This window comes from Scheffersomyces xylosifermentans, assembly GCF_036884685.1.
Source record: "Scheffersomyces xylosifermentans strain CBS 12540 chromosome Unknown RJT20scaffold_5, whole genome shotgun sequence".
Taxonomy (NCBI): Eukaryota; Fungi; Ascomycota; class Pichiomycetes; order Serinales; family Debaryomycetaceae; genus Scheffersomyces; species Scheffersomyces xylosifermentans.
In genome coordinates this window covers 1,289,697-1,313,365 of record NW_027042943.1, presented here as the reverse complement: position 1 = coordinate 1,313,365, position 23,669 = coordinate 1,289,697, and the positions used below count along the sequence as shown (strand labels likewise).

Below are 23,669 nucleotides of genomic sequence, written 5' to 3'. Positions count from 1 at the left end.
GGGTATGAATGGAATTCAGAGATTAGGCGCGAGGGCGGAATTGGGGGCACGAAGTAGCAATCCAGAGTCATTTCAAACCTGGAGAAGGTTAAGGATGAGGATGTGATTGCAGAAGGTACTGACCCCAGACCACTCCAAAAGATACCAGGCGAGGGCGGTGCGAAATGGCTGTGAAAAAGTTAGCGACAGAGTGACAGGTCTAGTGAGGTCAGAGGGTCGGAAAAAGCGTGATGCCGCAAGTGTAATGGCAGCAGCACCAGAGGCAGCAGGATGAAGGAAACGTGAAGAGCAAGGGTCTCGGACAAGGATACGCCATACTACGAAAAGTCACCAGTACCACTGCCGCCTGCCAATAATATTCCAACCTGATATCAGCTTTTGGAATACTCACCCAGTAGCTTATCCTGTCAGTAATCAGTAATATCAGGTCGATTGACCTGAACCGACCGGTGCCTTACCCTTGTTTTGTTCTCAATGGAGAAATTCCGGGCTTTCTTTTTCGGTATTTTTCTGGTGCTGCGACGCACGCAAAATAGAGATTTTTAGGCATTTGGAATTTCTGGATTGTGATTTGTGGTTTTTTTGGGGCTGACATCAGGAACGGGCGAAGGCACAGTCGATGGGAGGGTCAGGACAAGCATTCATGTTAGATTCAGACGATCATGGATTAGTAGCAATTGGCATTTCAAGGAACAGGGCGGAATTGGAGAGAGGCCAAGGTGGGGGTGATCGTCTACCGCATGTATTACCAGAAGCCGAAATTTCTGGCTCTCGTAGATTCACCGCAGCCGTAGCCGTAGTCGTTTTTTTTTTTTTTTTTTTTTTTTTCTCTGGCTAAATTTTGGAACTTTGTCTCTGTACAGAGAGTCGACTGGCAGCCACTCCTAGCGATGTTCGTGCTACTAGTGCTGCGGCGGCGGCGCGTTAGGGAGAAAGAGGTCGTAGCGGGAGTCAGTTTTCGTAATAGCAGCGAGGAAGACGTGCGTAGCAGCAGGGCAGCAGTAGCAGTAAAACGGGTCAATTTCTACAATTGAAGTTTGGCCATTAAGGGGCAAACATCTTGTACACATCCACCTTGTTCCTATTGAGTTTCCATGGAAGAACCATGGAAGAAAACCGCACCAGGCAAAAGAAGCAGCAACAGCAAATGCAAAATGCAAATGCAAAAAGAACACTGGAAAATTCTCAAATCAGTGTGGGTCAGCGGCACCACTGCTAATGTATGATAATTTAAAATAAATTAAATTAATTTAATTTAGCTTGCTAGCGGAAACTGGAATAGTTCCACTGGAGCCATTGTAGAATGTCCATATTAATGAATTTAAATTAATTATTTTTATTTTTGTTATTATTATTACTACTACTATTACAATACAATAATCAAAAATTCACTTAGGTTAATATCTAATATCCTAATCCTATGGATGGGCGGCTAGCATATTATCTGGAATAATCAGGATCAACGTATATAGATAGGTATATAGACGCATAAGTATCATTATTATTATTATTATTATTATTTTATTATCCAATTTCCATAGAATAGATATTGTATAGTATATTATACGTGTATACATATATATATATATATATATATGGAGAAAGTCCTGGAGAAAGTTTTCTAATTTGAAGTCGATTTTTTCTGTTTTGGTTGGAGATACGATTTGACTGGTTAATAGTAGTGTTATACGTTTGGTATACAATATAGTTGATACTCACGTTATATACTAGGTCAGTGCTGTTCCATTAGTCGTTAGTCGATAGTCGTCTTTCCTTGTGTTCCTTTCCCTTTCTTTTTCCTTACTACTGGGTCATCAGTTGCTTTTTATCCGTGATCTGGTCCCTGCAACACTATAATATAGTATATTATAGTATAGTATATTAGTATATTCTATTCTGTGTTCTGTATCACAGTATTATATTATCGTGCTATTCATATTATTATCTGTTCCTGTCACAGTATATTATACTACCAGGATATTATTACATTGCCCATTCCGCTAGGATTAGTATTATTGGTACTTGTCCCATTGCTGTGAATAAGCATCCGCAAAAGAACCGTGCAGCCGTCTACTACTGACAAGCCCAGTTTTCATCAGTTCAGTTTCCACCAGTTTTCACCAGTTTTACCTGCTTCCATCGACCTGGTACCATCATCACCTGTCACCTGTCGCCATCGCCATCGCCATCGCCATCGCCATAACAGCTGAAAGCTTCACTGTCATCATCCAGATTCTTATCGCCATTTCACATAGCCCTCTTCTAAGGCTCACTGTGTCCCATTCAATACTACAGCATCTATCCCATTGCCTTCAACCAAAAGGCGTAACCATCATCGGAGAACTCGCTGCCATATCCCCAGCAAGCTCATAATATTCATTTAATCGCCATAATCCTTTAATATCCACCATCCAGTCCCCCCTAACTCCACCTACAAATGTCGCCAATAACTCCAGCTGAAAAGTTGGCCCAGTCGTCAACATTCACCCACATGCACCCATCGGCTACCACCGAAAGCTCTGCTGGAGACGCTGGTGTCGGTCATTCCAACCACTTATATCCTCCTGCTAACGATCTCGACACTTCGAGTGCCAACTCAAACACTCCCCTCGATCCAGTAGACCTTCTGTACGGTGCCCATCCGCCAGCAACAGATACAGGGCATGTTACACAGCCGTTGAAGAGACTCACATCAAGACTCACCATAGCAACATCTAGACATGAGCCTGCTCCAGTGTCTACGGAACAGTTAACAGCATTACATGATCCTAAGTCCCTCCGGGCTTTACATGACCTTGGTGGCTTTAGCCGTTTAATAAGCCTCTTGAATACTGACACTCAAAACGGTCTTAATGATCAAGATTCAAACGATGCTGCTACCAGAGTCAGATACTACGGAGCCAACAAGCTCCCTACGAAGAGACAGAGATCATTCTTCCGCTTGTGTTACGAAGCCATGAAGGATAAGGTGTTGATTCTTTTGTCTGTAGCAGCGGTCGTTTCTCTTGCCTTGGGTCTCTACGAGACCTTCGGAGAAGGTACAATGTACGATGACGAAGGTGAGCCTTTGCCTAAGGTTGACTGGGTTGAAGGTGTCGCCATTTTGGTGGCTGTAGCCATCGTTGTGTTGGTTGGTGCTGCCAATGATTACCAAAAGGAGCGTCAATTTGCTCGTTTGAATGCAAAGAAAGAAGACAGAGAGCTTATTGTTATACGAAATGGCCAACAGAAACTTATTTCCATCTACGATCTCTTGGTTGGTGACATTGTCAATTTACAAACTGGTGACGTTGTTCCAGCAGACTCGATCTTGTTTCTGGGTGAAGTAGAGTGTGATGAATCAGCGTTGACTGGTGAATCCCACACTATCAAGAAAGTACCAGTACTTGACGCTATGGAATTCTATAGCAAGCACTTGCCAACCAACGAAGATCTCGGCTCCAACAACATTAAGTTCCAAGATCCTTACTTGATTTCTGGAGCAAAGGTTTTGTCTGGTTTAGGTAATGCTACAGTCACCGCCGTTGGTGTTAACTCCATCCACGGTAGAACCATTATGAGCTTAAACCACGAGTCAGAGTCCACACCATTGCTGATTCGTTTGGATAACTTAGCTGAAGGAATCTCGAAGTACGGTTTCTTAGCTGCTTTGCTCTTGTTCTTCATCCTTTTCATTCGTTTCTGTGTGAATATAACCGGAGACCGTAAGTTTGCTCACGAAAACAGTGCCGAGAAGGGTAAGAAATTCTTGGATATCTTGATTACCGCCATCACCATTGTTGTTGTGGCTGTTCCTGAGGGTTTACCTCTTGCCGTCACTTTGGCCTTGGCATTTGCAACTACGAGAATGGCCCAGAATGGTAACTTGGTCCGTGTGTTGAAGTCATGTGAAACAATGGGAGGAGCTACCGCCATTTGTTCAGATAAAACTGGTACTCTTACTGAAAACAAGATGAGAATTGTGAAGGGTTTCTTAGGACTCAAGTCTGCCGGTGGCGAAGCCTTGGAATTCGATGATACTGTCAACGGCCATGGTCCGAAATCTGTGGAAGTTATTCCTGGCTTGTGGGAAGATTTGAAGATCTTCCTTACTACCAACATTACTCTTAACTCGACTGCTTTTGACAACCCTGATTATGATGCTGACAAGGAGAAGGCTGCTAGAGCCAAGCCAGAGCAACCATCGCTTTTAGCTCATTTGTTCAAGAAGAAAAAGCCTAACTTCACAGAATTGGGTGTTATCTCCGAGCCATATCTTGGTAACAAGACTGAATCTGCTTTGTTGATTTTGGCCAACGATAAGTTTAATTTGTTCCTGGAGAAGACTTTGGAGCAACAGCGTCAAGAGAGACAGAAGGATATTGTTCAATTAATTCCATTCGAGTCTTCCAGAAAGTGGGCCGGCCTTGTCGTGAAGATTGACAACGGTTTCCGTTTATACGTCAAAGGAGCTGCTGAAATCATCTTCAAGAACTGTGGTTACGAGTACGACAGTCACGGAGAATTGATAACTTTGGACAGAACTTTAAGAGATGTCACTTTGAGTAAGATTGATGAGTATGCCAACGAAGCACTTAGAGCTATTGCTTTAGGACATCGTGACTTCGAAGGTATTTCATCCTGGCCACCAGCTGAATTTGTCACAGAAAACAACAGAGAGGCAGACCCTTCATTACTTGTTAACGTTGGTGCCGTTTCCAATGATTTTTCCAGGCCATTAGTACTCGATGCTTTAGTCGGAATCCAAGATCCATTGAAGGACGGTGTACCAAAGGCCGTTTTGCAATGTAAGGAAGCCGGTGTTACTGTTAGAATGGTCACTGGTGACAATTTGAGTACTGCTAAGGCCATTTCTAAGGGATGTAACATCTTGACTCCAGACGACTTGTCCAACGAATACGCTTTCATGGAAGGTCCAGAATTCCGTAAATTGAGTCCAGCTGAAAGGACCAGAATTGTACCTCAATTGAGAGTGTTGGCTCGTTCGTCTCCAGAAGACAAGCGTATTTTAGTTGATACTTTGCGTAAAGCTGGGGAAGTCGTAGCGGTTACCGGTGACGGTACCAATGATGCCCCAGCTTTGAAGTTGGCCGATGTTGGTTTTTCCATGGGTATTGCTGGTACTGAAGTTGCCAGAGAAGCTTCTGACATTATTTTGATGACTGATGATTTCACTGACATTGTTCAAGCTATTAAGTGGGGTAGAACGGTAGCAACTTCTATCAAGAAGTTTATTCAATTTCAATTGACAGTTAATATTACAGCTTGTGTCTTGACGTTCGTTTCTGCTGTTGCATCTTCCAATAACCAGTCTGTGTTGACCGCAGTCCAATTGTTGTGGGTTAACTTGATTATGGATACATTGGCTGCTCTTGCTCTTGCTACTGACAAGCCAGATGACTCGTTCTTGAAGAGAAAACCAGCTGGAAGAACTGCTCCTTTGATTTCCACTTCTATGTGGAAGATGATTTTGGGTCAATCTGCTACTCAATTGGTTGTTACTTTCATTTTGCACTTTGCTGGTCACCAATTGTTCTTTGGCGGCTTTGATACCGATAACCACCAAGACAAGCAATTAGATGCTATGACTTTCAATGCCTTTGTTTGGTTGCAATTCTGGAAGCTTTTTGTTACAAGAAAGTTGGATGAGGCCGATGAGGTTACAACTATCAGAGGTAGAATCACCCGTGAAAACTTGGACTTTTCGCAACACTTGTTCAGAAACTGGTACTTCATCGCTATTGCCACAATCATTGGAGCCATGCAAATTTTGATTATGTTTGTTGGAGGTGCTTCCTTCAGTATCGCTAGACAGACCCCAGGAATGTGGGCCACTGCCATGTTGTGTGGTTTCATTTCCATTCCAGCCGGTATAATTATCAGAATCATTCCAAACACTTGGGTCGAGGCCATTTTCCCTACCAGGTTGTTCAATGAATTCATCTACTATGCTGGTTTCAACTTCATGAACCGCAGAAAGAGAGCCATCCACAACGGTGATCCAGTGGAGGAGGACTTGGAGAAGTCAAGTTCGTCATCATCGAGTGATGGACAACCAGTTACTGAGAAGGAGAAGATTGCCGAAGCAGCACAGTAAAAAAATAGAATTATATAAACTTTATTTCGACATTTCTATGTATTTATGTATGTACATTATAAGGGTAATTTTTGTGAACATTGATCGTGGCCAAGTTTTGCAGCATATTCGACAAGATAACATGTACTGTTTCTACCAATTCGTTGTAGTATGTTGGTGGCATGAGTATTATAACTTATGAAAAGGTGATTTCTGTCCATGGACTTATATTTGCCATTATAAGGGGAGGTATTCACATCAAATATTGTGCCTAAGGTTGTAGCAATATAATACAATATCTTGGCACCAACAAGGATTTATGTAAAGAGTTAAGAAAGAATGTTGCTAGACCCCCCGAAAACTATTTAGCATATTACAGAGATGTTAGCAGGAACACAAATACACTGCTTATTCACATGTAATTACATAAAAACCACGATTTGCTGCTACTCTTTCGGAGCCAAGTAATGACAACTTTAACACTCCGACAACCATTTTTTCAAAGATTTCGGGGTTGTCAGGTTCTGAATTGAAATTAGTAGATCAAATAGCTTATTTAAATGTAATAAAGTATAACACCATGATTCCCACTATTCTATCCAAGCCATGTAATGATAACTTTTATCACAATGACAACCAGTTTTTTCAAAGATTTCAGGTAGTAAGGTACTTTCTAACAACCGTACCCTATAGCACGTCTCGTAGATTCCCCAATTTATCAACAACCAACAATCAACACCAACATCCTTCCAATATAGTTTCCACCTCTTCTTCCAACACCTACCTTCTTCCAACACGGTTTCCACCTCCTCCCATACCCTCTATAGCCCTGCCCCCACAGCAACCCTCATACTCCGGATTTTGCACCCAATCAGGTAAGTGCCGCACAACGCCATATCGGGACCGCCGCAGCGAAAAATGCAAACGAGCCGTTTTCACGCAACATCCACAGCGAATTAGGAATTGCGCAGAAAAATTTTTACGATTTATGGGGCTTGTGAGATGTAAATAGATGGGGTTTGACAGTTATAATCATATACTGAAGTTGGTATATGTACTTAGAGGAACCGTCGAGATCTAGGATAGGGGCTGACAAAATTTTGGGTGAAATTTGCACAATTTGGTGGTAAGAAATCATGGTTATTACGTCGTGGCTCGAAGCTAACAGGGTCCAAGAATTGGACCATCTTCTTACCGAGATTAAGCCCAAGTTATTGGCTTATATAGACCAGGCGGATAGAAACTCGAAGAACTACAATGTAGAGTCGTTGGGACATTACTACGAACCGCAATTTCTTAAGAAAGAGTTCTTCCATCCGCCCCAGGCAACCAGCGTAGTGGCAAACGACCCTAGTGACGAGTTGTTCAAGGGAATCGGAGGCAGTGGGAAACTCTTTGAAGTGATAGATAAGGTGCTTAAGTATTCGGTCAACACCTGGAATCCTGGATTCTTGGACAAATTGTATGCTTCAAACAACCCTATCGGAGTAATTTCGGATATCATTCTTTCTATTCTTAACACCAACTCCCACGTTTATACGGTATCTCCAGTATTGTCCATTATCGAGAACCATATTGGCCGCAAATATGCTTCGCTTTTCTTCACGAATGATCTCAAGACTTGCGGTGGTTTGACATTTCCTGGTGGCTCGTGGTCTAACATAACCAGTTTGCAAATGGCAAGAAGTTTGAGATTTCCAGACACCAAGGTCAACGGAAATGACGGCTACAAATTTGCCGTGTACACTTCCAAGCACTGCCATTACTCCGTTGAAAAGGCAGCTATTTTGCTCGGATTGGGTTCTTCCAACGTGTTCAAGGTCAATATCTTGGAAGATGGCCGTTTGGATGCGGAAGATTTAGATAAAACTATTCAAAAGTCCATAGATGATGGCTATACTCCACTCTATATCAATGCTACTGCTGGTACTACAGTTTTCGGTTCCTACGATCCTTTTGATAAGATCGCAGACATAGCAGAGAAGTATAATGTACACTTCCATGTCGATGGATCCTGGGGAGGAAATGTAGTCTTCTCCAGTGTTCACAAGACAAAATTGGCAGGTATTGAGAGAGCCAACTCTGTTACTGTTAACCCACACAAGATGTTGGGTATCCCAAACACCTGCTCATTTTTGCTTGTACCACATGTTAGTTACTTCCAAGAGGCCATGTCGCTCAAGGCTCCTTACCTTTTCCACGGCAGAGAAGAAGAAGATGACGAAAACTACGATTTGGCTGACGGAACCATGGGATGTGGTAGACGTGCTGACTCCTTCAAGTTCTACATGTCGTGGTTATACTACGGTTTTGAAGGATTCGCTGCGAGGGTAGACCATGCCTTTGAAATTGCTCACTATTTCGTCAAGCAGATAGTTAAAGATAACAGATTTGAATTGGTGATCGGTGACTTACAGAACCTTCCACAATGTTTGCAGGTGTGCTTCTACTATAGACCAGATCTGTACCAAGGAAGAGATAACACTGATATTACCCGTTACATTTCTAGAGAATTGCATAAGCAGGGAAAATACTTGGTTGACTTCTCGCCCGATCCTACGAACCCTGACAGTAAGGGTGAATTCTTCCGTGTTGTTTTCAACTCACCAATTTTGACCGATGCCGTCGTAGACGACTTAATTGCCAGCATTATCAGCAGCGGCGAAAGCTATCAACAGCAATCTCAACAACAATCTTAATTAAAGAATTGCACCAGCAACTTCACTGCGATCGAGTCATAATATGTGTCAAAAAAAAAAAAAAACAAATAGAAACATGCCTCGTTATGTAGTATATTTATTAGTTACACCATACTTATTCATGTAACAATAACTAGATAGATAAGAAATCGGATAAATTAAATTAGCGATACCGTAATCGAAGGTACTGGCGATAACGCGAGAAACCTTCAAAATCGAATCAAAACGTAATCAACGGTCGACCCGATTGTGTTGAAAATAAGTCTCGAGTAGAGGACTCCCACTGTATTTGCGGCAATTACATCACTAAGCCGAAAGCCACTGCGCTTATCTATCAGCGAATTAATCCGTATCGTGCGCACCGGTATAGACGCACCAATTGTGCCCCTACGGGAGCAACTATTGTTCACTTATGAAAGAAAACCGGCACGAGGTGTTTTCTATCTTCCATCCAGCAACTAATTAACCTTTTACTAATAGATAAGCTGCGATAGGTGAAAGCGCGTCCTACACATTTCAACACTTGACCTATTGATCCATTGAGCCTAACACAGGCACCGAAGACCCGATAACGTACTGATGTAGCGAAGACGGCATATAAAAGTCGTGTAACATTGACTTTTTTTTTATGTTACATCGAACGGCAACTTAATGTCGTACGGCAACACGGAATATCTGCAGGAGTTCAATCGGAAAATCCTGCAGGCACCGGGCCATTTGAATGCAACCGCCAGTAAAGATTTGCTCATAATGTCATCATCAAATCGAAGAGAAATTCTTTTGGTGGGGTATTAGCGCTATGCAACACAGATCCTACAAGAATTGATGGCGTTCTAATTTAGATTACGAGCAATATATTGGCTTTTGAGTGTGGGGTTAAAGCGGGGGAGGGACTGCGTGTGGACAATGATATAATTTGTTCCTTTTAGATATATATACACTGTTACATTGCACTTTTTTTTAAGGGCCCATCGAGGAATTGGTATAGCAACGAGAAACTGTGCCCATTTCCAAGAGTGCCCAGGTTGACTTGTAGAATATGGGGTCAAGAACGATTCAGTGCCTTGGAAGGGTTTTAAGCCTTGAATAGCTCGCTTCCATTAACCGTTGGAGCAAATTAGTAGGTTGTATTTGTAGAGAAACAGAAACTGAACGAAATTGTAACGGAAGCAACTAACTAAGTGACTCGACTCCAGGAATTTGGGAACAATTAACTGGCTGTAGAAACACCGTAGACTCTATTGTATTGACAGATACATCTCGTCTTGCCTCGTAAGACAAGTTAAGTAATTAAACATACGAGACGTTTGTATGTACCCCAGTTGACCCCAGATGTTGCAATCCCGGAATATACTCTCTTACGATCGTTAACTCATTAGTGAACTTCTGTTTTTTACTGCAAAATTTATTACTACCAGACGCTACAAATCAACAATAATTACGGACTGCACACAGCACGATTACTCAAAAATGTAACATGGAAGTAATAAAAATTGGCCAAGCGACGAAATGTCGCAGAATGGTTTTATCAAGTGGAGTCAACCCAGAAAATGGGGACCCACCTCCAAGATAACCACTTAACGGAACAATGGATGGATATGCATTATTGCTGGACCGAAGGTTCTGAGATTATCTCCCCGATGAGTATTTCCACCTTTCCCATCTAATGGTTCACTAATTCAATTTCTTTGCCAATTTTCACGCATTCCTCCCAACCCTTCCTTATTCATGGCGTCACTCCTCTTCTGCTTGTCTTTGCCCTCTTATCTCACCCGTTGCCAAGTCGGGGAAACTTTTCCCGTACCTGGCACCGTCCAAAAACGGCAACCCCCAAAAAAAGTCGCACGCTGTCACCAAATTTTTCCGTAATCTCTGATATTGATATCTTTTTTAACACGCCGGCCCCTAAAAATATTCAGATACTATGCAAAGTCAGTTCATGAATAGACATTATTTTCTGGCCCCAACACAGTATACGGTGTCGGTATGATGTTCCACTGATTTGGAAAAATACAACCTGAGGAATTTTTCGGGGTTGCACCATTTTTCAGCGGGTTCCTATTGTAGAACAAGTGCAGGGCAATCAGTAGACTGGGGAGTTGAGTTCATTTGGGGTAGATCTTATTTTGTAATGGATAGACGTTTGGTTGCATCCAGATCATAGCAGTTATGTTTCTCCATTAGCGACGGGAGGTTTTAATATAAATAACCAGACATCGCCGGAGTAGTTTGAAATTCTCAGGTTGGATTTTTCATCATCACTATCACAACCATCCTACCACTCTGATCAACCAGGCAGGCCCTCAATAGCATTCTTGCAAGTAGCGCCGTACATAGTTCCCCTTGCCATCTCCTGCTTTTACACCAACAGCCATCAGCTTCAACCATCTTGTTAACTTTCCACCTCAATCCCATATAATTTCTATCATGTCCTACGACGAAAAAGCTAACGCTAAGCTTGAGGTCAACTCCCACTCGTCTAATGGAGACTACTCCAGCGATAACCAGAAGGCTACCAGTGAGTTCCATGAAAATGAACATGAACACCTTGCCTTGAAGAAGCACTCTGAAGAAGAGATCCAATCTTCTGGTAACTGGTACGACCAGAAGAGATTTGGTTTCCGTTACTCCTCGGCCATGTCTCAGATCGTTATGTTGTCTATCGTTTTGTTCTTGACTCCAGGTATGTTCAATGCCTTGTCTGGTATCGGTGCCTCCATTAGTGATGTCAAGACTTCCGATAACGCCAATGTCGCCTTGTACTCCACCTTTGCCTCCGTTGGTTTCTTCGGTGGTACCATCTGTAACACTATCGGTGTCAGAGCTTCTCTTATGTTTGGTGGTATTGGTTATGCCCTTTACGCTGGTTCCTTATTATCTTTCTACCACACTGAAAACAAGGGTTTCGTGATCTTCGCCGGTGCTTTCTTGGGTGTCTGTGCTTCCGTTCTTTGGGCCGCTCAAGGTACTATCATTATGTCTTATCCTAATGAGAACATGAAGGGTAGAGCCATTATGATTTTCTGGATTATTTTCAACTTAGGTGCCGTTATCGGTGGTATCATTCCTTTGGCTGATAACCTTGAAAATAGAGGTTCTGCCGTTAACGATGGTACCTTCATTGCTTTCATTGTTTTAATGATTTCAGGTGTTGTGGTTGCCTCATTCATGTTGCCAATGTCCAAGGTTTGGAAGTCTGACGGTACAAGAGTCCTGACCAAGAAGCACCCATACTGGTTAGACGAATTGAAGGGACTTGGAAAACTTTTGTGGTCTGAACCACGTATCTTGCTCATGTTCCCAATGTTCTTCGCCTCTAACTGGTTCTACACTTACCAATTCAACGATTTCAATGCCGGTCGTTTCAACATCAGAACCAGATCCTTGAACTCTATCTTGTACTGGTTCGCTCAAATGTGGGGTGCTCTTATTTTCGGTAACATCTTGGATTTGAAATACTTTAAGAGATCCACCAGAGCTAGAATTGGTTGGGGTATCGTTTTCATCGCCGGTATGGCTATCTGGGGTGGTGGTTTGAAGTTCCAATTGACCTTTGAACGTGAGGATGTTTCTTCATCTGATCCAAATGTCCCACCAAGATTAACTCCAATCGACTTCAAGGATAGTAACTACATCGGCCCAATGTTCCTTTACATGTTCTACGGTATGTTCGATGCCATCTTCCAAAACCTTATTTTGTGGACTCTTGGTGCTCTCTCCAATAACCCTAAGAAGGTTGCTTTATACGCTGGTTTCTACAAGGGTATTCAATCTGCTGGTGCCGCTATTGTCTGGCGTTTGGATGCTCTTGAGAAGCCATACATGGACATGTTCGCCTCTTCCTGGGCCTTGGTTCACGGTTCTCTTCTTATTGCTGCACCATTGGTTCTTTTCAGCATTAAGGACCACACCAACGTTGAGGATGATGGTATGGACCAAGTTGTTGAGGTTGACGAGTTGATCTCTGTCAAGTCTAATGGACCACTTGCTACGGCCATTCCAGACAATACCATTGATGGTAAGGTCTAAACATTTAACGAGATTTACGTTTGAGAGCAGAGCTTTCTTTTCTTTTCTAATATATACATATTTCTATTCAATTTTGGGGACTGGCCCTGCTTAGCAATATATAAACTAATCTGTTAAGATGAACATGGGATGGGGATTACTGTAGAAATGGGAGAAACACTAGCAGAAATGGTCTTTTTTTAAGAAGAAAATTATACAGAAGAAACTTCATTATGCTTTAGTTACTAGTAGCCTACATTAGAATTCATAACCCTCCGAATAGGCCGAATACAACCTATCTATATTATGTTTTATAATGTCTATACTACCTTTATTCAATAGACTGCATATAGACCAATTTTGCAGCTTAATTTTTATATAGCAATGGCTGAATTATGGTATGTACTAGCTTGGTTAGAGATGGATTATTCAGATTAATAACACTGAAAGATGCATAACCGACATGACTTACTCCTTGAGCAAATTTCATTAATACTATTTGGTAAAAAAAAGCGTATCAATACGTAGACTTGTTGCATCATTACAAGAAGAACTGCATCAATCACTCCCACTTGAATCTCTACTTCTCCATATTCACCTTTTTTTTTGTAACTTTCAGTTGATGGAGGGAAAGTGCCCCAAACAAACCAATAGACAACTTAGAATTTTCACAACATATAACGCATTTAACCCACCAACCACATCATACTAATGCCATAGAATCACTTATGGCTAACTACTGGCCCATCGCACGACATCAACAATGTCGCATATTTCTGCAACGACATTGACTACATACAGGAATATATACATCCATACAAAACGGATTTTTACTATCAAATTTAATTGAAAAATACCAACTTTTAACCACTTTTCATGGTTTTGCACTAAGACCCAATTGTTTATAGAGGTTGAAAAGATGCTTGTAGATAATGACACATTGTATCTCTACAATTTGACTCTTAAACCGCCGTCACATTATGTTCTGTCCGTATTGGGCCTGTTCTTAGGAAAGAAGAAATCTCAAGAAATACTAGTAGCTTCCTCTACTTCCATAGCATTGCTAAGGCCAGATGCCGAAACAGGCAAATTTGAACAACTCTCCAGGCAGAATTCGCTAGGAGTTATACACAAAGTTGATAAACTCCGTTTGGCAGGTACCCAAAAGGACTTAGCAGTCGTCATAGGTAACTCTGGCAAATTGGTATTATTAGAATACAATACAACTTCAAACACGTTTGTACCAGTTCTACAACAGCCATACGGGAAAACTGGCTTTGGAAGAGTGAGTGCCAGCGAATATCTATGTATAGATCCCCAGAATCGCTGCATTTTTATAGGAGCTTTAGAGCGCAATAAATTGATATATAAGGTTGAAACAAACAAGGAAGGAAATGTTGAATTATCTTCTCCTTTGGAAGCTCATTCAAAACAGATATTTACATTACTGGTTGCAGCATTAGATACAGAGTATGATAACCCAGTGTTTGCTGCAATTGAGTGTGATTATTCGCAATACAGCACAGATGAAGGAGATTCAAGCAATATCAAAACATACGATCCAGAAAGTTCACCACTATTGCTAAATTATTACGAATTGGACCAAGGATTGAATCATATTGTTAAGAAAAAGTCTTCAGAAAAACTACCTGCTTCTTCTAATCACTTAATAGCCTTACCTGGACATATAGGTGGTGTCTTGGTGTGTTGCAAAAACTTTATATTGTATGATAATCTAGACCCTAGCATGAACAGGTTATATTTACCATTACCGATACGGTCTGGTCAACAGAAAACAGTCATAGTGACACATGTTGTGCACAAATTGAAGAAGAACAATTTCTTCGTCTTGCTTCAAAGTTCGTTGGGTGATTTATTTAAATTAACAGTGGATTACAACAGCGACAAGGAACTCATAGATGACATCAAAATTAGCTATTTCGATACAATTCCTGTTTGCATTTCTATAAACATCTTGAAAAGCGGATTCTTATTTGGGAACGTTTTAAACAACGATAAGCTTTACTATCAGTTTGAGAAATTAGGAGATGATGACGACGAATCTGCTTTGAAAGCATCTGACTACCTAGATATTGCATCCATCGAGGAAGAGAAGGCTACTGAACTGAAAAGAGAATTTGAAGTCAAAGGACTTGATAATCTAGCTTTAGTAGAGATAGTGGAGACTCTCAGCCCCATTGTGGATGCAGCCTTAGTTGAAACCGTTTCTAGCGAGTCATCGGATCCTCTCAAGCTGGTTGTTGCACTTTCTTCACACGCCTACATAAAGTCGTTAGTTCATGGAATACAGACATCTACGATAGTAGAGTCACCATTACCTTTCACTCCAACGGACGTCCACACCACAAAGTTATTCGAAGATTCTGTCAGTGACGAATATTTGGTGATATCTTCTAAATTATCGTCTACAACACTAGTACTATCAATAGGCGAAGTTGTCGAAGAAGTAGAGGAATCTCGCTTCGTGACTGATCAACCAACACTTGCCGTACAACAGGTCGGAAAGTCCTCAGTAATTCAAGTCTATACTAATGGTATAAGACATATAAAGCATACAAGGCAAGACGAGAACATTGACAAGAGGACCACTGATTGGTTTCCTCCAGCTGGAATTTCTATAGTAAAGGCTAGTACACATAAGGAACAAGTTATCATCGGCCTTTCTAATGCAGAGATATGTTACTTCGAGATTGACCCAACGGACGATCAATTAGTTGAGTACCAGGACAGAGTAGAGATGTCTAGTTCTATCACTTCTTTGGCTATTTCCAGAGATACTTTATCGAAAAGGAAGAATTCTTTTGCTGTTGTGGGATGTTCCGATGAGACTATACAAGTGCTATCCTTACAATCCCACAATTGTCTCGAGACCCTCTCTTTGCAAGCATTATCTGCTAATAGTACATCTTTGGTAATGCTACCAACACCAAGTTCCACATTAGTACACATAGGAATGGACAATGGTTTATATGTCCGTACCAGTATCGATGAGATTTCTGGAAATCTTTCGGATACCCGTATCAAATACCTCGGCTCTAAGCCTGTGAGTTTGTCAGTCATAGGGTTACCGGACAACACGAAAGCAGTTCTCGCCATTTCTTCAAGGCCATGGATAGGCTATTATAACGCCGGATCTTACAAAGTCACTCCTTTGCTAGGAGTAAATGTGTCACAAGGAGCTTCTTTTGCTTCCGAGGATATTGGAGGTGAGGGGGTAGTTGCGATTGCTGAAAATAGCTTGGTTGTTTTCACCATAGGAAAGGAAGATGAAGGCTTCGATATTAACCAAGATCTCAATGTGAAAAAGCTCAGATTGAGATACACTCCAAAGCAAATGATAGTTGATAATATCAGTGATAAGGATAGGGGAACTGTATCAAACTTTATCTATACCTTGCAGTCAGAATATGGTGTGAAGGGTCCATTTTCTAAATCATTACTCGCACATGTGGCTAAGCAAGAAGGCAAAAGTCATGAAGATAACTCTGTCGACCAAGATTATTTTGATGCTTTCGGATACAAAAAGGAAAAGAACGCATGGGCATCTTGCGTTCAAGTCATAGACGTTAAGGAGCAAGATATTGCTCAGAGTATTGAATTCGAGGACAACGAATCCGCCATTTCGCTAGCTAAATTGCATTTCGACTCAGCTAAGGGAAACTCGGAGTATCTCATAGTTGGAGTGAGTACGAATAGGACATTTCTTCCTAACCATTACGACAAAAGCTATCTCTACTGCTTCAAAATAAACAAAGCAAAGAAGTCCAATAAGGAACACCTTGAGTTCCTTCACAAAACGGATTTAGATACCCAGCCAACATCCATGATAGCATTTAATGGGAAATTACTAGTTGGAATGGGAAAGTATCTCCGTCTCTATGATCTTGGCCAACGTCAACTCCTTCGTAAGTCTTCATCCAACATTGACTACTTAACATCAATCGTGAAACTTCTACACCAAGGAGGAGATCGAATTGTAATTGGAGATGCCAGCAATTCCACAACGTTTGCTAAATTTGATGCTCTAGAGAACCGATTTATTTCTTTTGCTGACGATATTATGAAACGTCAAGTGACTGCTATATCATCTTTGGACTATGATACTGTTATTGGAGGAGACAAATTTGGTAATATTTTTGTCTCAAGAGTATCTGAAAGTGTTTCCAAGAGTTCTGATGAAGACTGGAATCTCCTAAAGCACCAAGAGCCCTACTTGAACGCATCGATATCCAGGCTGAAGAATGTTTGCGAGTTCTTTCTTCTGGATACTCCAACTTCTTTCACGAGAGGAAGCTTAACAGTGGGTGGGCAAGAGAGTATTATCTATACTGGAATACAGGGTACTGTGGGCTTGTTGGTACCTCTTTCCACAAAACAAGAGGTTGAGTTTTTGCAAAAGTTAGAACTCACTTTGCGAAAGTACTTAAACTATAATTTTGATGACTTCGAGAAGGACAAATATGGTGTCAACCTACTCGGAATGGATCACTTGAAGTTCCGAAGCTACTATAACCCGGTGAAAAATGTAATTGACGGAGATTTAGTTGAGCAATACTACGCTTTAACTCAATCATTGAAAATTAAGGTTGCAAGAGAGCTAAATAGGACACCTAGGGAGGTTGAAAGAAAAATATCCGACTTGAGAGAACGGTCAGCATTCTAAAACTACATAAGAAGCGGCAGATAAAAGAAAGCAAAATATATAATGATTATATGTATTATATATATTATATATATTATGACAACAATAATAAATAATTGCAGATATTTATAGAAGCATCTTCCATATGAACTTGAAAACGAAGACAATCAATTGATTCGATGCGTCAGTATAAAAGATCACCAACAAAGGGCGTATTACCAAGAAGTCCTTGTAATAATAAATGTGATAAGGATTCATGAAATGAAAGTGTGACTGTGTAAAATAATGTATGCTCGTCCTTTTGAAAAGAATGATCAGCAGAACACCTTGGAAGCCATAAGCTGGTGACTCAAAAGTCGCAATGAATAGCATCAACAAGTGATTGCTAATCAATTGATGAAAAACAGACAATGAAATAATAATACGGTTGATATATGACAAGAGAAAAAATATGACAAATCATAGGGTGATGGACAAGACCTTAACATGTTGACAATTTAAGTTTAAATCAATGCATAGTTAATGTCAAGTAAGAACTCAATTATGCGGTAAGGGAAATTCATCAGTCAATGACCTCAACTAGTAATCAAAGAATCTAAACGGGGAGTCGTTGTTCCAGCTTACGGCAACTAGATTACTCAAATTGCTTCTCGAATTTATAATAGGCGATTCTATCATTTCTTGCTCTTTACATCTCCTGCCGTGGTTTGGAGGTCTGTAGCCTTCAACTTAAAAGGGGACAAACCAATTTTGTCACCATCATCTTTGATATTGTAACCGTTATTATTAGAAAGAATTTTTCTACTTAACGTAGGACTTCCCTGTCCGTTCAGCTCGTCGCTATTCTTTCTTAATGGAGTCTGTCCATTTGGGGTGCTGAATTGGACAAAATTCCAGAAAGCAGGGGACGACTGGTTAGTATTAACACCATTTGGCAAGCCTAGCTTGCCGTTCACACCTATTGACTTCGAGCCACGTTCAGGTGTAAATGCTTCGAGAGGAGTAATCTTTTTCGGAGATGTAAAACTAAGTCCTAAATCGCCAGTACTAGGAGCTGTGGAATGATTCACGCCACTATTATCCTCCGACGTTTGGTTTTGAAGACTACTATTATATGAGTTCAACTGAGAGTCCTGTAATTGGTTCATATTGTACGAGTTCAGACGTGAGTGGTGTGCTCCAGGCGCAGACGTTCCGAGATTGTGAGAAGGAGGAGGAGGAGGCAAGTTAAAAAGATGCGATCCATTGACTTTTGGCAATTTTGGTGTTGTGGTAGAAGTGTTAATATCATTGAGCTGCCTTATTGGTGAAGAAAGTTCGCTTTTGGGTCCTGGTAATGGCTGCATTTGGACCTGTTGTGATTGTTGTTGTTGTTGCTGTTGTTGGGGTACCATGTGCTGTTGGGGGCCCTGCTGGTGGAGCATAGGTGCCCCATACATCATGGGTGGTGCACCAGGCTGATACCCAAAGGCTCTTTGCTGTGGCATAATATATCCATTAGTATTAGGTTGACCATTGCCCATATATGTTAACGGATTAGGTTGCATGGGGTTCGTTGGCACAGCAGGGTATTGCTGGCCCAACTTAGGCAACGAGTTTTCTCTCAGATGGCCGAACTGTTGCTGTTGCAGTTGCACTTGTTGTTGATTAATTTGCTGCTGTTGAAGTTTCTGCTCCTCTTGCTGGTTTTGGTAGTACTTTTGCGATTCAGGCAATTGCTTGTGAGTTGCCAAATGCAAATGGAGTTGCCTAGAGACCGACGAGCCTCTTCTTGTCTTCAGTAATGAGCCGCTCAGAATTTTTGAGAGGAAATCCTCCTTGTAAGATTCACTAATCTGCCACTTCATACCTTTACCAGGTTCGTTAGGCCTTCTTGGCACTTTCTCGAAAGCCTTGTTCAATGACAAGTTATGTCTGATAGAATTTTGCCAACCAGTCTTGGAATACTTGTAGTAAGCATAATGTGAGCCAATCCAGTTGTAAATTTCTGATAACGACATCACTCCATCGTCATTAGACAAGATGGCTTGTGTGATCATGGTGGCATATGAGTATGGAGGCTTGATATCCTTGGCATCTTCTTTGGACAAATCTTGGTCCAAATTGTTCTGTAACGAGGTTGCTGAAAGCAGAGATGGGGACTGTGGCAACTGTGCCTTATCGAACATCTGGAAACTCTTCATGTGCGCATTGGTTAAACCATTTGAACCTGGGTACAGGCTTGAAGTCTTTCGAGATTTGGATGCTATTTCCTTATACTTCACTAAGCATTTGGTTAGCAACTTAGGCAGTATGATCGGTGGAGATCCAGGCAATATGAACATCATCTGGGTTCCACCAACGTCCAAAATTGCTCCTGAATGCAATGAGTGGGCGTGATTTTCACCCACTTGGACCTTCTGACCATCTATACGAGCACCATTACGGCCAAGAACGGTAAGTTCCCAGCAGCGGGAGTCTAAGTTATAGGTGATGGTAGCATGTTTACGCGAAACTACTTTGGCGGGGCCCAAGTCGATGTCAATGGAACTTTGTGGTGGTCCTTGGTTGTCAGTATTTCTTCCAATGGAAATGGCCAATGTCTTGACGTAGAAAGTCCAATCTTTTCCGGCGATTTTGGCGTAGGCTTGGACCTCTGTGGCCAAGTTTTTATCGTTGGCGTAAGTTTCCGCAACGTTAGTTTGTTCTTCGGGGGTTTGGAGAGTGGAAATCACGGCGTTGACCAAATCTTGGGGGTCGTCGAACGTCGGGAGATCGCTTTCGTCCACCTCGGAGATGAGACGCTTGCGAGGTGTGGATGTAGTGGACATTACTGAGAACGGCTGTGGGGAGTTCTTCAGTAGAATATGGTGTAGGAAACTCAAGAGGCTTGGGAGTGAAAAATTGGAAAATGCCCGCAAGCGTGAATTAAGCCTATATAGCCAATGGAGGGTGACAGGGGTGGGTACGGTTGGTGGAGGAGGATGCGGATGTCCCAAGGGGATATGGAGTATGGAGAGTGGCTTCTGGGGTCAGAGCACGGTGGCGGAGGTCACTTGTGGGGTCTGGTTCTAGCGACAGTACCAGTAACCAACAACGACGATTACGACCACTAACAAAAAACCGACAACACTGGGCGGCTTGAGACGACTACGGCGTAGAATCAAACGGAAAAACTCACCGGGGTATTCACGCAGCTCGGAAGAACCTGGATTACGTGTCAAACGATGCTGGATCCCTGCTGGACGGCTGGAAATATGATAGCTGTAAAAACATCCATCAATTCTTTGTTTAAAGAAACCTTTCAATTGTTTTGTTTACAAAACAAATTTGTTTGGGGTGTGTATATAGGGGTGAGGGAGGGTAGAGGAGTGTGTGGAAGAGGGAGGAAAGTGGGAGGAAGTGGGAGGAAAGTGTGCAGGTGGGTGAAAATGTCGTGGAGGTGAGAGGAGAGGAGTGGGGTGTATATGCAGGTGGTGAAGGTGGGTGGGTGGGAGAAGAGTGAGAAGTGAGAGAGTGAGAGGATTATACTGTATGTAGGTGTTGGTGAGTAGAGTAGAGTAGAGGTGTGCTAGTGAGTAGTGAGTAGTGAGTAGTGAGTAGTGAGTAGTGAGTGGTGGATGTTATCAGGTAAGAAGAGTGGTTGAAAGTAAGTTGAGATGGTGCTAGTTAGTAGAGTGCGTATTTTAGGAAGGAGAGTAGGTTACTAATAGTTAGTAAAGTGGGTGATAGTAAAAAGAGACGGTGCTAGTGAGTAGGTAGAGTAAGTGGAGTGAGCGGTTAGTAAAGACGAGTGCATGTTAGAAGAATAAGTGGAGCGGGTTAAGAAAGTAAAGTACATTTGTTAGTAAGTACAGTGGGTGATAGAAAGAAAGTAGAGTGTGTTTCTTTGAAGGTAAGCAGAGTGGAGTGCTAGTAAGCAGTGAGCACGTTAGAAAGTAGAGGTGTCAGAAAGTAAGTAGAATGGGTGCTAAAAGGTAAGTAGAGTGGGTGTTAGTAAGAAGACGGTGTTCGAAAGTAGAGTGGGTATTTGTAAAGAAGTGGGTGATTGTAAAGAGAGTTAGCAAGTAGCGTAGCACAAATAGAATGTGTACAAAAAGTGTCCACTATAAGTGGATGCAAAAAAGTGGCTAATTGAGTGGGTATGTAGATTGAGTGGGTTATATAAAAGAGCAGGTATCTGGATGATCTTAGAAAAGGTACATAGAACAGAGCAGGGGTATCAATAAGAGTCGGTCACAGAGAGAGCAGAAGAGAGCATATGGAAAGCAGGTCCCTAGTTTACTATCGACACAGACCGTATAGAGGCAGAAAGAGTACCAGATGGAAAGTGTAAGCTTTGCGTACAAACGTAAAGCAAGTAGGTGAATTTAGCTGTCTCTATTGCTGTAACCCTGGAATGCTTACTATGCTGCAATGCTTACAATGCTGCAACGTACTACTTACAACGAGACACACCCGTAAAATCAAGTTTCAACCGTGTCCACTATATGAAACAAGATCGACTCTATTCTTGAAGGACTACCTCACACTTTGTCAAGGTGACTATGGTACATGGAAGCGGTAGCCAGGTACGGTGGGACGTGAGGTCGTGTTAGAAGATAGAAGAAGGCGGTTTGCCGGAGTATAGGAAATGGGAAATATTCCATTTGATCCGGTCGTCTGCCGTGTTGTTTACGCCATGCCAGTGTATGTATGCCATACGTATTCTCTAGATATTAATGGAGAAGGTGGAATTGAACATGCTATTACTTCTGTTAAAATTTGCAATTGCAATTGCAAATCCTTTTTGGAAGAAGCATAGCACATTAAGAATTTGCACATTGTTCCAAAAAAATTCAAGAACCAACTCACCATTTAGCTTTTCTACGGAGGAACCACTTCACTTGACATATCTACCACTTCTAATCTACTTAATAACCATATAAAACCATCACTAGACGTCAATCTCTAACCATGGATGTTGCCTACTTCATAATTCCAATTATCTGCGGTATGGGTCCGAATAATTCAATGCTAACACCACCTGGCTCCGACGACATTTTCCGAATTCCGTGCGACATCTCTATGGGGGAAGAACGTTTCTATGTACAGGACCGCATACACTTTTTTCTTGTGACGCGCATATGTGTATGCAGGCACGACAACCAAGTTATATTTAGCAACAGAGTGTGAAAAAAAAATTTGCAGTCAATGAGACAGTTTGGGGTGGAAAGAAGGAGAGGAAGATAGAAGCTATAGATCAGAGAATAGAGAGGGAGTGACAACTAAGTGGATTTTTTTTTTTGAACTTTGGTGAGAAGTAAAAGCATTCAAAATTTTAGTTGCAATTTGACATCTCAAAAGCGTGTATGTGGTGACCAAAACGGGGTTTCTTGGTAAGTAGGCGGGGGGGGTGTTCTTTTCTGGCTTTTGGTCATTCGTAGTGAAAACACCAGTACATTTTACCAATGAGTAAGAAGAAAGCAAGACAGCAATGTTAAAGTAGCAAGCATTGTAGATGGTGATATTCTCGGAAAGCTACAGTCAAGGAAGATGGTGTAACATATAATATACCGTTTCATATGACACCCGAATGAAAATTCAAAAAAAAGAGCATCCCCCCTCCAGAGCCCATTACATACCTATCCATCTCTTTCGGTAGAGGGGTTACAATTCGTAAAGTTGCAGCATTCCGTTCTCGTTCATTTCTGAGTTTCTATTTTTTAGGTACCATGACAACTTTTTTGCAATCAAAACAAAGCCGCTGCAGAGTGGAACACGGTGTGCAATGTAACTTGCTTGTGCTAGAAGTTACCAGCATTTCTTGTTTCTAGTTGTGCAAATAGAGGCTACAAAGAAGCTTAAGAAATAAGAAGCTATATAAGGAGGTTTAAGACGGGAGTACTCCTCCTCCATTAGAAGTAATGTCACAAGCTCAATACTGTCATAAGGCAAAAAATGGCCTTACGGTTCCAGTTCAGCAATTATTCCCGACCCCATGTATGAGAGGTTCCAGTATGATCTCTCAATGTAATGTAAGATTATGCATTCCAAGGCATGCTATCGATGTACGTCAACAGGCATCGATAAGACTTTCTTTGGAATGTTATGCCTCTCTAAGATACAGATAAATGGGTGGTACATGCTTTATACAACAAATACCTCCCTACCAATTCAAAAGAAGGTTCATTAACTTATATTAATATGCATTGTGCAGTGGCTCGTATTTCCAAACCTATAGTACATTCTATCATATCATCTA

The 23,669-nt window shown here is 41.6% G+C and overlaps 5 protein-coding genes across 5 annotated transcripts; 4 read left to right on the top strand and 1 right to left on the bottom strand. All coding sequences in view use genetic code 12, as the record gives it.

Moving 5' to 3' along the window:
• Positions 1–2,437: 2,437 nt before the first annotated feature.
• PMC1 (calcium-transporting ATPase) lies at positions 2,438–6,264 on the top strand (the record flags this gene model as incomplete). Its single annotated transcript, XM_064919035.1, has 2 exons — positions 2,438–2,633; positions 2,655–6,264. The coding sequence occupies 2 exons, from the start codon at positions 2,438–2,440 to the stop codon at positions 6,095–6,097; spliced, it is 3,639 nt and encodes a 1,212-aa protein (XP_064773867.1). The 3' UTR covers positions 6,098–6,264.
• An 819-nt stretch (positions 6,265–7,083) lies between these two features.
• Positions 7,084–8,965, top strand: RJT20DRAFT_129135 (uncharacterized protein). Its single transcript, XM_064917433.1, has one exon. It carries the CDS (start codon positions 7,213–7,215, stop codon positions 8,773–8,775), a length of 1,563 nt encoding a protein of 520 aa, XP_064773866.1. The 5' UTR covers positions 7,084–7,212; the 3' UTR covers positions 8,776–8,965.
• A 2,046-nt stretch (positions 8,966–11,011) lies between these two features.
• On the top strand, positions 11,012–12,956 carry NGT1 (Ngt1p). The gene has a single exon (XM_064920410.1). The coding sequence runs from the start codon at positions 11,203–11,205 to the stop codon at positions 12,802–12,804; it is 1,602 nt and encodes a 533-aa protein (XP_064773865.1). The 5' UTR covers positions 11,012–11,202; the 3' UTR covers positions 12,805–12,956.
• Positions 12,957–13,657: 701 nt separating this feature from the next.
• RJT20DRAFT_129133 (U2 snRNP complex subunit) lies at positions 13,658–17,579 on the top strand. Its single transcript, XM_064917432.1, has one exon. The coding sequence runs from the start codon at positions 13,703–13,705 to the stop codon at positions 17,465–17,467; it is 3,765 nt and encodes a 1,254-aa protein (XP_064773864.1). The 5' UTR covers positions 13,658–13,702; the 3' UTR covers positions 17,468–17,579.
• Positions 17,580–17,969: 390 nt separating this feature from the next.
• Positions 17,970–20,454, bottom strand: FKH2 (forkhead family transcription factor). Its single transcript, XM_064920409.1, has one exon. The coding sequence runs from the start codon at positions 20,254–20,256 to the stop codon at positions 18,121–18,123; it is 2,136 nt and encodes a 711-aa protein (XP_064773863.1). The 5' UTR covers positions 20,257–20,454; the 3' UTR covers positions 17,970–18,120.
• Positions 20,455–23,669: the final 3,215 nt, after the last annotated feature.